Genomic DNA, 13,197 nt, shown 5'->3' with positions numbered 1-13,197 from the left:
TAAGGGCCTAGGGTCATAATTTATAGAGACGATTGAAATATTCAAAGGATAAGTTTTTGAAAGAAAATTCAGCCACACTCTTGCACTAATAGCCGAAAATTCCTAAGCACCTTAAGGGCGATTCTAGTTGGTCAATCTTGAGGCGGATTCGGACGTACTGTGGACTATCTACGGAGGGACGACACTTGGAGTCCTAAAGACTTGTTCTTGTTCGGTTCGGGCGCAGCTAGGGAAGGAACGCTACAAAGTGTATGCATCTATACTATGCTAAATGATTATGTGTAAATAATATGCTTTCCTGGCTTTATGGTTTTTCCGTATGATTTATGTATTGTCATATGTATCATAACCTAACAGTGGTATCACGAGCCTCTTATTATTTTCATAATCTAAATTGCATAAACATGGTTAAATATTACAAATTTGCAAGAATTAAAAGGGGTGATTAATTTTCGTAATTGTTAATTAATTGCATATTGCGTTTATTTAATTATACGTACGCAGTTTTTCGGCAGTTTCTTCGTTACTCATCCAAATCGAGTGATTTTTGTGTCAATTCCGCATGTAAAAGGCATTCTAAAATTTTGACAAAAATAGTGTTTTTCGGCCGAACCCAGAATTCTCAAATTCGAAGCCTAACTATGACTTTTCGGAGGTTTTAGTTTTTCGAACGCAAAATTTCGTAAATTTAAGATGTTAAATTAAATATTTGCGATTCTTGTTGATAAATCTTGAATTTTGATTGACCTACAGTATATGTTTAACAAGTTTGAATGCCTAGCCTTGTTAATTATGCAATCTAATTTGTAATTATGATTAATTTGTTGAAAATTGGAATAATTTAGAATTAATTTGATTTTCATAATTAGTTAATAATTTAATTAGATACCTATGATTAAAAACCACCATAAAAATTGTAAATTTGTGTTAAATTTTAAATTTTTATGACCTAGACTTGAATCCATGATAATCGGAAATCAATTAATTAATAAATTTTCGATTTTTCGCCCTAAAATTATGAAATTAATATGATTTATTAATTTGTCATTAATTTTGATTTTTTTTTTAATTTTTTATTCAATCGCTCATAAAACTTGCACGCACAAAGCAATAGACGCTACGTGTTACCCTTAAGGGGTGTTGTATAGTGCGGACGTGCGACGACGAGCAAGGGAGCTCGTCGCCCACGCGGTACGAATGCAGCGAGCAAGGCGATGGCGCGCGAGCACAAGGCAACAGCCCTGCCTTGTGTCGAGCGCTGTGCGCGATGGGCGATGGGCGAAGCAATGGAACGCTGTGGGCGCGCGAGCGAGCGAGAGCTGGTCGCCCAGCGATCGCTGCTCTACGCACCACAACGCGTGGCCTCGAGCGAGCGATCGAGCGAGCGAGCGATGCGAGGAGCATCGTAGCTGCTGCAATGCTATGGGCAGGCAGGCTGCGCGCAAGCGTGGCTTGCCTTGCTGCCTTACGCGTGGCTGCTGCGACGTTGTGCCATGGACCTCGATGGGTCGTGCACTCGACGGGGCTTGGGCGCAAGCCCAAGTGCTCGTCATGTCACGATTGTCGAGTTTTAAAATTTTAATTTGAAATTTTCAGTTTACGTAATTTTAATTAATTTTAAAATTAATAATTTAAATTATTTTCTTGGATTTTAATTTTGAATATTATAATTATAATAAATTTCATTTATTCTAATTATTTTACTAAAATTAAAATCATGAATTAATTTAAATACGACTGAAAAATAAATTAAATAAGCGGATTCAATTATAAATTTATATGAGCTTTAAATTTTAATTAAATTTGTATGTTTCCGGTTAGACTAGAAATACATTTTTATGTTTAAAATTAGTAAAGCATATGAATTTATTAGTTTAAGTGGGAGCCCTTTTAAATCATAAACTCTTGATTAGGTCTACAAATCCTTAAGGTTAAAACAACTTGATTAGAATTAATAAGGACTGAATAATTTGTAGATTATTGGTGCCCTTGATTAATTGCTGCAAATATTTATGTGATGCATAACGTGTTTTACTAACCAGCTATGTGGGCCATTCATGATAATGAATGGGTGAATGGTATACATTGTATATGTACTATTTTGCAGGTTATGAAGTGACTAGTATGGCCCAAATAGGATAGAAAATATGGTCTGCGTACCATTAATTTGAATGTAATTGGTCTAAAGTACCAAAATTGTTTTTCAATTCAAATATGGTCTGCGTAACATCAAATAGTTGTAATTATTTTAATTATAGCTTATCCTATTTGAAGAAAATGGAGCCTTCCACGGTGAATTTCAAGACGAAGTTCCCATTTTCGAGACGGACTTTGAAGTTGAAGCTTCAAGATGAAGTCGGGCCATACTAGATCACATTTATCTTATGCATGTTTTAAGTTATTTATTGCTTTAAATATGTCTTAATTATGCATGAGATTGTGGCTTGATTATGTTGCATGATTAAGGATTTTAGTTCACTTAAAATCTAACCAACATAGTAAGAGCCTTAAGTTCCAAACTTAAAAATTGAGTTAAAAGGTGCCATGCCAAAATATACACTTGCTTGGATATCCTTTACATCGATCTAGTAATAGTTTTCGCTCAGCGAGGTGTTACTTATTGGTCCTAAAGGGGCAAGGTACATAAATAATTGTGAGTACATGTTAGTTTTGGTGAAACTCAACGATATAAGTAAGGAGTCCTTTTATGTCGTGGCAAAATCGATAGGTTTACCTAATAAGCTCTTAGACGTACCTATCAACCAAGAATAGTTTCTAGACTATTAGCAAAAGGTTTTTGCTTACCTAAAATGTTTTAGGATTGAGTCGACAAACTGTGCTTAATTCTTCAATGATTTTAGGGTCTTGGAATCATTTTATTCACACCTGCCGGAACAATAAATTCGAATAAAATGCTAATAACTGGTTTGAATTGCATGATTGCTTTAATTTTTAAGTTATTATTCTTGATAAATGTTTAGACTTTGCATACTTCAATGTATGTTTTAATTATTGTTTATAATTAAAAATCTTGCACTGCAATAAATCCTTTTACAAAGGTAACAGTTAATTTCCTCGATTGGTAGTGAATCCAAGAACGATTCACGGAAATGAGAGAAAGTGAGCAATTTAAAATGTACGTTTCTTATATCGACTTTTATGGTTGTTTTCGAGTATCAAAGTCGAATGGCAAACCGATTGGTGCTTGTGAATTCAAAATACAATGTAGTTTTGAGATCATAAAGCATTGAGTTTAAACGCTCAGCTTTACCAATGGTTAACAACTTAACATCTTTGTCCATTTAATTCTCGAATGAGTCTAGTCCCTAGACATTCGAATAGATCGATGCTTAGAGAACTTTAGAAATTTCTGGTAAGATCATCTAGTTGAAACAAAATATTCAACATAAATTAAATGGTAAGAACTTTGTTGGAGTGACATTGGACATGTCTAAACAAAGTATAAAAGTCAACACTAGAGAATTCAATTCTTAAGGCTATAAGAAAGGGTACAAGAAATAGGAAAACAAGGAACAAGTGAAAGGAATTTACAATTCCGTTTCTACCTAAAATTTAATATTCAAAGAGAAGTGACATGGCAATCAAACTTCCTTGGTATCATGTACCGCTTGAGGTTCTTACTTCGGTAATAACTCAAACAATGGAAGCTAGGATACACTAATGACCTACAAGTGGGAAATGAAGCATGGCAATGCTACATTAGTTGTAGGGTCATCTAGTTTGTTTTAAGTCATTTCAAAGGCTGGAACTTAATGGCTATTTTGTTCCATAATCAGCATACCTAAATTTCTGTTTTCAAACACAGAAAGACTCACATTCAAGAAAAACAAAAACAATGTTTGTTTGTTTATTTGAGTGAAATGGTCAATTACGGGTTGAGTCAATATGCTTGATTAAAACAAACAACTCTTTAACAATAAAAACGTTACTAGGTTCAAATCAACCCCTTGATTTGAGTTCCACTAATCTTTGGCATTGTTGCTTAGACCATATCAACAAGTTAACATTCATAAGCTCTATTTCGATGGACTTTTGAAAGTTGATTGATTTCTAGATCAATTTAAGACAAACTAGTCTTACTTGTTGAAAGTAACAAACGATATGAACTATTGTTAGAACGCCTAGACAATAGAATTCAAAGCTAAAGAAAGAGATATTATGACTTTATTATTTCACCTAGATTTGAGTGAATGTTGGTTTATTTACTCAAATGTGATATAAGTTGAATCTGTTTGGCTAGTTCAAAGATTCAGAAGTATAAAATCCACTTGGCAAGAAATCATAAAGATCTAGGTTAGATCATGTTGTTGATTACTTATACCAAGAATGATCATCAATGATTGTGTGTTGTAATTTCACGATCTAACTCCATAAGATATGGTATATCTAAGTTAGAATGATCGAAGTCGATTAGTACTTGATTCGATCAATGATGGATCATAAAGACTTTTCCTATAATTTCTAAACAAAATGCTCAACTACCACCAAACTAAATTCGTCAAAGCTATTGAAAAGTAATTACAGAATATCTTTTCATAATATATCTAAAGAGTTCCTAAACTCAGTGGGAGCTTAGTGTTTGTCATTCAACAAACTAAGGCCCAAGTATAGATATATGTTTCATTGTGATTCATTCAAATGAGACACAAGGGTATTGTTTCTACCACGAATTTTCTGAGAACATAATGTTTGTTTGCTCGAAATAATGTCCTTTTGGAGATTCGTTTCCAAAATGACAAGTGGGAGAAAATAGACCTCGAAAGTCTTCGAGGCGAACAACAAACATAAAACGGAGATTCCGGAGGCTTTTCAAAGTTCTTTAGAAAATCCGAACACTTATTCTTTGAGGACTTTAGAAGTGGCTTTAAAGAATAGACATCTCTTAGAAGACTTTACAAGTGCTTCAAGGAGAACAGAATATTCAAAGGACTTTCAAGTGGCTATTGATATTCTATTGTTTGATGTTCTATACCCAAGTAGGCATAGAGTTCAAGTCACTGAAACTATGAGATTCTTCTATTAGATAGTGAAGAAACATGGAGTTCAGGTCACTGAAACTATGCAATTCTTCTATTAGATAGTGAAGAAACCTACAACTTGCAGTCAAACTGTTATCATGTAGATTAATGAGTTTGTGACCTGTAAGAAAGCTATGACGAAACCCAGATTCCCTAAAATGGTTAGAGGCCATATATAGACTCAAATGTTTAAATGGTTAGAGGCCATAAAACATACTCAATGTTTTGATGACAAAATTCAAATTTTGTTGATTTGCAAGAATAGTTTCACACCTATTGGCTGCAAGTTTGTTTTAAGGATAAAAACCATCAAACATGAAATTGTGTTCACACACAAAGCTAGATTAGTTGCTAAAGGAAACAAGCAAATTCACGGCGTGGATTGTGTTGAAACCTCATGCATAGTCATAATGCTCAAGTCTATAATTCAAGTAATGATTGCATATTGGTACATATGGCAATTGGATGACAAAACGTATTCCTCAATCAAATGTTGGAAGAAACTATGTACATGGTATGTCATAGGATTTGTGGATCCAAATAAATGCTTGAAAAGGAATGCTAGCTTATGAAATCTAAGAAAGATTTAAGCAAGCAATTGGGAATTGGAATTATATTTTAGTGAAGCTAATAAGTATTTTAGTTTCATAAAATGTACATGATTCTTATAGATATATAAGAAGTTTAGTGGGAGTACATAAAACTTAATTGGTCCTATGTGTATCACACACATATCTCTCTATTGTGAAATAACATTCAAATGCTAATGACTTAGATTTGAAATTATTCATCAATGATGGACCAAGGCGAAACTTAGTACACACTGGGTATTAAGATCTATTTACAAAGATCTTATATTAATGTTTTGGATTAAGTAATGACATTTACTAAATCAAACACGAAAGACTCCATTGGAGATATTCGACCCATGTGAATAAATGTAAGTAAAGAATGTTTGAACTATGTATAAGTATTTACTAAGTTAAACATCAAAGGATCTAAGTAAGATTCTTAACCTATATTATATGTCAAAGAATTTAGCTGGATTTAGTATCTACTGAAACTAGATGAGCTAAAGTTACATGAATAGAATTCAATTGGGAATTATTCTGCAAAAGAACTTATCATGTATGATATAATATGAGGATCGCCAAAAACGTATCGTATGACTTTAGGCATGACGAACATATACCAATCTCTATTGATCTAAGTGAAGATCAACTAGATTGAGATCAAGAATACTTATGGTACTTGAAAAGGTACATAGGAATAGTTCTTGATTCAAGGAAATAAAGATATGCTAAATATTGATGCTACACGCATAAACAATGGTAAAGGATCAAGAAAGGTTCCTTTGGAGTTAACCATTGACAAAGACGAGCTAAAGAGCATCGTGTTTTGAAATGATAACATGGATTGAAGACCATGAGTTGTTGCGTGGGAAATTAAAATATTGATTTCTATGTTCCAAAGATACAGCTGGAAAGTCTTCCACATATCTGTGAACTGCTTGGATAAGTAAATCCAAACAAAGCATCACTAGCAACCTAAAAAGTTGAAGTAAAAGTACTTATTGCCTAAGAAGCAATAAAACACAGTTGTTTATATTAATGAGTTCTTCATTGAACTTGGGAAGATCACATGTCTGTTGACTTAATGGTTCTTCATTGCAAAATGCGTAGAACCACTAATGTAGCAAGAAAGACTAGATCACAAAATAAACATACTCAAAAGATCTTATCATCATATCTCGAAGAACATTCGATGAAAATGATATTAAGATTGGCAAAACATGATAACTAAACCTATGCAACAAGTGAGAAGCAACACTCGCGTTGTAGCACTGGAAATCAAGCATAGCTTTGAATTCCATGAACTGTTTTAAAGATGGGTTTGAGGCCCATGGTTCTAAAACAATGGGGTTGAACATTTATCATATATGAAATGTATTTTCATATTCCATTTAATCTTGGTTTAGTATTAAATGATGAGTCCCTTCAATTTGACGAAATATTCAAGATAGACTGTCAGGACCAGTCCTGTGACTAAGAAATGTCTATCAAGTGAACTTGAATGTCAAAAGTTGAAAATGGTCCCTGATCGGAGTTTTCTATAAAATTGGACGCATAGAAAATGTTAGACGACTAGAATGCAAGATGACCAGTAGTTCTGTTTCTTGAACTATGTGGACATGGCAATGTCATAATCATTTGCATAAATACTTACTTTGGGAAGACTAGTATCGGACAGACCTATGAAACTTTACTGTAAGAGATGAAAATCTGTCATAAGTAAATTTCATTAAAATTATTGGACACTAAATCCTCAATACCTGAGTGATTTGAGATTACTTGTTTGAGAACTGGTTGCTTTGACGTTGACCAACCGTCGCACCGTAAAAGGAGGCTATAAAGGCAACGCTCTGGTAATCACCTATCAAACGAAGTCTAATCTCAAGATCGCAAGATTGGGATTGTCCTCCCATAAATCGGGATGAGATGCTTAAAAGTTGTACAAGGCCACTCAGAGAGCTAGAAACTATGAAATGCATGGCCGTGCTCCGATGAATCATAGGCTATGATTATCTGTTTATTTGATCAGTTGAACTCTGAAACCGAGAAACACCTCTGGACATAATAAGGATGACAACTCTTACCTTATGTTCAAGAGCAAGCATCGAGCGACGAAGGAATTAGGAAATGCACACTTGTCCCTAATGACAAGTGGAAGACTGAAGGAAATAATGCCCTTGGTCCAAGTATGCATTCAATGTTAAGTCTAATAAATGCGGTTCAGTATTAATCAACAAGTTAATAATTCAGTAAGATCAAGTGAGCTGAATGCCTAGCTAGAGGCCGCTCCAGTTCAAGTGGAATTAATGATATTAATCCACAGCTTACTCTTGACTGAACCCGTAGGGTCACACAAATAGTACGTAAACGGATCAAGTATTTAATGGCATTAAATACTCTATCTATGGATATTCGGAATCGACGGATCTTGGTTTCAGTGGGAGCTGAGATCGTCACAAGCAAGAAATGAATACTCCGGAAACGATGATATTGCCGGAAACGGAAATATGGGTCGTATCGGAAATATAAATATTATCCAAGTCGTAGATGTTGCCGGAAACGGAAACATGGTACGTATCGGAAAATATTATCGGAAATGGAAATATTGCCGGAATCGGAAATATTGCCGGAAACGGAAATATTGTCAGAATCGGAAATATTATCAGAATCGGAAAATAGTTCCAGAAACGGAAATATTAAATATTTGTTCGAAACGGAAATTAATTCCGGAATCGGAAATATTAAATATTGTTCGTATCGGAAATGAATTCCGGAACCGGGAATTTAATCGGAAGCGTATCGTACGAATAAGCATCGGACGAGGCCTGCCGAACGAAGGCCCAGCACGAAGCCAGGCCATCGCCCAGCAAGCAATGGCGCGCCACAACACAGCCCAAGGCTGCGGCAGGCCTACCGCAAGGCAGGCCCAGCGCGCAGCTTAGGCCATGGCAGCCTCGTGGGCTGCGGTAGCTCGCATGGGCTTCGTGGGCGTGTGGGCTGTGCGCGGGCATGGCCTGCATGCTTGCGGGTCATGCACGTGTGTGTGTTTGTGTCCATGCATAATTCCTAAAACTATTAGGATTTGATGTATGATTAAATTCCTATTCCTATTAGGATTATTTAATTAGAGTCCTTGTAGGATTCTAAGTTTAATTAAATCGTATCCTACTAGGATTCCAATTCCCTTTCCAAACCTCTATAAATAAGGGCCTAGGGTCATAATTTATAGAGACGATTGAAGTATTCAAAGGGTAAGTTTTTGAAAGAAAATTCAGGTACACTCTTGCACTAATAGCTGAAAATTCCTAAGCACCTAAGGGCGATTCTAGTTGGTCAATCTTGAGGCGGATCCGGACGTACTGTGGACTATCTACGGAGGGACGACACTTGGAGTCCTAAATACTTGTTCTTGTTCGGTTCGGGCGCAGCTAGGGAAGGCACGCTACAAAGTGTATGCATCTATACTATGCTAAATGATTATGTGTAAATAATATGCTTTCATGGCTTTATGGTTTTTCCGCATGATTTATGTATTGTCATATGTATCATAACCTAACGTCATGTGAACCTCAATTATAATCATATAGTTCTCTGCCTGCTGCAGGTTCGCAGATGTGCCATTACCTTGTACAAATGATTCAATTAGCAAAGTTATTCTAGATTGTCTGTCGGACTTTGACGTGGACAACAAACTTTCTACTATAACGGTTGACAGTTATACTTCTGATGACGAGCTTATTGACATTCTAGTGGATAAGCTCTTGGAAAATAAACTCCTTTTCAAAGGAAATTTATTCCGGTTACCATGTTTTGCACATACTATGAGACTGATGGTTCAAGATGCATTTGACGTGATTAAGGATGTAATTGAGAAAATTCGTGATAGTATTGTGTTTTGGACATCGTCACTTGAAAGAGAAATGACATTGGAAAAAGCTGTTTGTGAGTTGGGTGTAAGCACTATAACAAAGTTGGTGCTTGATAATAGGTTGAGTTGGAGTTCAACGTACTTGATGGTACAAGAATCATTTGTTCTCAAGGATGTCTTTTCTCATTTGGGACAGCAAGAATCTCAATATGATTCTTTGCCTACTAAGGAAGAATGGGATTTAGCCAGGGAAGTGTGCAACAGGTTGAAATATCTGTATAATGAGATGAAAGATTTGGCAGACAGTCCTGCTTGCAATTATCTCATGGCAATATGCGGAATTAAAGTGAAATTATTGGAGTGGCTCAACTGTGAGATTCCCGAGATTAAAGAAATGGCCTCAAAGATGGTGGAGAAGTTTGGCAAGTATTGGTTTGCAGCACGTGATATTCTGGGAGTAGCAACTGTATTTCACCCTGAAGTTCGGTTTTTCTCAATGAAGCACTACTTTCCAAAAATATATGGAAATGAAGTTGAAAGTGAGGTTGATAGAATTCGCCAGATTTTCTATGATTTGTTTAAAGAGTACAAGAATTCCTTACCCGTGGATGAAACCAATACTGATGACTCACACTTGCCAATGTCTAACTTCAGAAGGCAGTTTAAGCAGTATCTCAAAGAACAGGGGAAGGATAAACCTGATCCTTGCGAGGTGGACTCTTACTTAAAACAGTACTTTAGTCCAGACACAGAAGATATTGATACCTTGACTTGGTGGGAGGAAAATAAGACAAGATTTCCAATCTTGCATAAGATGGCGAAAGATATTCTAGGTATTCCTATTTTCTCAGTTGATGCCGAAAATGCATTTGATGTTGGTGATAGGATTCTGGGTGAAAATCGTAGCAGACTTCATCCAACTATGGTTGAGGCATTGATGTGCACTCAGAGGTGGCTCAGGGGACACAAACACGCGAAATCTGAAGGTAAACCAACCAAGTTAACGAGAAGTGAAGGTTTATTACTGATTCACTACAATTTATAATGCAACTCAGCTTTGTTTTCCTCTTTAATTTGTTGGGATAATAACACTAGCTTCCTCCCTGTTTGTGTGCAGTTTCATCTTCGGCAAGCAATTTGCATTCACTAGGTACAATATACGATGATGCTAATGCTGAGCGTGGAATTGTATTTAAGGTAATCATTGATTCTAAATTTTTGCATGGTTATGTTATTTTATTACTCATTTCACTCAAGTATCGTGTCGGATTCACAACACACCACTTCTTTTTGGATCGTAAAACACAAAAAGTTTTTATAAATTAGCCTAGTCTGTCACTAGGACACATATCGATATTTGACACCATAATACCATATTCAAGTGATCGTGTCCGAATAAAAAAGCATGGTTATCATACAAACCTAAGTTTCCCTAAACGAATGATTGCAGAGAATTGCCTACTGATAGGTTGATGGATTAACTGCCGGGAATTTTGTTTAATTGTTAGCCTGTTTGAGTGTTTTTATATGTATGCATGGTGAGAAAATGTTGGATTTTGTAGAAGCGTGTCCTAAACTTGTCATCTTAGTAGACGTCTTGCAACAGTGGTGGAGGCATTCGTATGTGTTTGAAGATTGGCTTAATGATGTAAACATTCAAACTGCTTTTAACATAGGAAAGTGCAAAGTTTTCCTTGTTTAAGCATCAACTATTTGTAGATCTCACAATTTTCCACTCTGATTTTAAAGTTGGTCGTTCCATATGCTGCTTGTGCGAGGGTAATCGCCTGCTAGAATAATCAGTAAGATGACTAAAATGTGGTTAATTTAGCATCACAAGATTGAACCAAACTATTAAATTGTATCCAAGTTTTTCTTCTGAAAATCGACCCTATTAACGATTTTTTTTTATAAAAAAACATAGAAGCAATTAATTTGTTTTGGGATGAAAGGATAAAAAAAATTACACTGGCACTAAAAAGAAAGTAGACTAGAATCAGATTTCGATGAAAACAATCCCTCGTTGCTTGATTTATTTCTGCCTTTTTGTAATTTTTTTTAGACGACTGCCCTTTCTGAAAGTCCCATCCTTTTAACATACTTAATTTCTCCTTCAAAAAAAAAACCTACTTAATTTCTCTGAGCAGCGCTGTAGCTCATTTTCGATCAAAGGACTGCAAGATTAGTGCAGGATTATTTGAAAAGGCATTGAGAGAAGAATTCAACGAGCAAAGGGATACGGAGTTTTGTCTTGATGCCACTTGCTTGATCATGCTAAGGAATACATTGATGAGGCAGAGAAGGTACTGTGTGTTGTGTTCATCTGCTAAAAGGCTGAGCTACGAAGAGACGGCCAAAGATGTTAGTAATACTGATGCATTTTTCTTTTGTTCTGCAGCTTGTGCCAAACATAATCTGTCATTCCTGAAGGAATTGTAAATTTGTACACATTGCTTGATTTTTCTTACATTGGCAAAGAACACAATTCCAACATCATGTTTTCACTATAGCAGTTTTGCTTCTGGTCTGCAAGTTCAATTTCATGGCCATCACGCTGGTGCCATAACTCAGATGTAAGCTATATATGATGGGCTGTACTAACTTCACTACAGCATTCCTTTCACTCACAACGCATTAGCTGTTGCACATCGTGCACTTCCAGTTGCTGTCTCCAAACTTGGATGACTGATCCGTGAGTTTGGCAGCTGAATTTTATGATGTTAAGTGTTAAGATAGACGAGAGACGGAGAAGCAGTAGGAAACAACATGATGGTTTGCAAATCAGTTGTCCTGGCTATAAGGTTTGCAATGTTGGACACACAAGTGAGGAAATGTTGGATAGAATCCGAAAGGTATGATCTTGTTTCCTTTGAAAATAAAGCTCAGGTTGCTAAAATTATCATGCCAGTTTGTGGAAGCATGATCAACCTCTGAGAATCTAGCAGATGGTCAAGTAGAAAAGCCTCAATCCAAATTCCCACCTTGTATCCATTTGAAAACATTTGAACTATGTGGAAGGCGTAAAGATTCAAGATCTCAGCGACTTTTTGTGAAGAATTATGTGAACTCAAAGGCCTGTAACCTAAAGCATCTTCTCAGCTCATCTTGCCTCACCTCTCCCCGACTGTAATGAGTTGGCTATAGTTGTAAGCCGGCTGATTACTATTGCTATAGGGAAATGCGGATGATGAGGTGGTGTACAATCTATTCAAACAACTACAACGAGTTAGGTGGGGATCAGAGAAGGCGAGTACCTTGTTTCTCAGTAAAACGGCCTGCTACCACATCAGCAGTCCCTCTGAAGCTCACGCAGGTTGACGGAGCAAGAAATTCTACGAGTATGGGGTTGGAACTTGCGAAAAAGATCCCAAGAATGGAATTATGCACACAAACATGGAGATTCAAATTTATACGACATATACTATGGAATACTTCATTGCCAACTTTGAGAAGATACTTTGAAATTTTGGTTCATCCTAATATGCAGGGCCGGCTAAAACGAGGTCCATTAGGACCTCCAGCACAAGGCCCCAAATTTTTTGGGGCCCAAAAAATAAAATTTGGTGGTAATACGCATAGGCCAAAGGTTAATAGTAAAATGCGCAGCTTACATCTACCAAATTAACTCTGGTTCAGTGGTGTAACCCTCTTTAATCTATACTAGTATTTAAAAATGAAAACTATAGACCATTAGATGACACGTGTCACCCATCTTTCA

General features: G+C 36.1%; 1 protein-coding gene across 1 annotated transcript; it reads left to right on the top strand.

The window, feature by feature from the left end:
• The first annotated feature begins 3,595 nt into the window (after nucleotides 1-3,595).
• LOC110803397 (zinc finger BED domain-containing protein RICESLEEPER 2-like) lies at nucleotides 3,596-12,164 on the top strand. Its single transcript, XM_056836058.1, has 5 exons — nucleotides 3,596-3,615; nucleotides 9,216-10,495; nucleotides 10,597-10,676; nucleotides 11,778-11,914; nucleotides 12,092-12,164. The coding sequence occupies exons 1-5, from the start codon at nucleotides 3,596-3,598 to the stop codon at nucleotides 12,162-12,164; spliced, it is 1,590 nt and encodes a 529-aa protein (XP_056692036.1).
• Nucleotides 12,165-13,197: the final 1,033 nt, after the last annotated feature.

This window comes from Spinacia oleracea, chromosome 2 (genome assembly GCF_020520425.1).
Source record: "Spinacia oleracea cultivar Varoflay chromosome 2, BTI_SOV_V1, whole genome shotgun sequence".
Lineage (NCBI taxonomy): Eukaryota > Viridiplantae > Streptophyta > Magnoliopsida > Caryophyllales > Amaranthaceae > Spinacia > Spinacia oleracea.
Note: the sequence above shows the minus strand (reverse complement) of the source record. Positions and strands in the feature narration are given on the sequence as shown.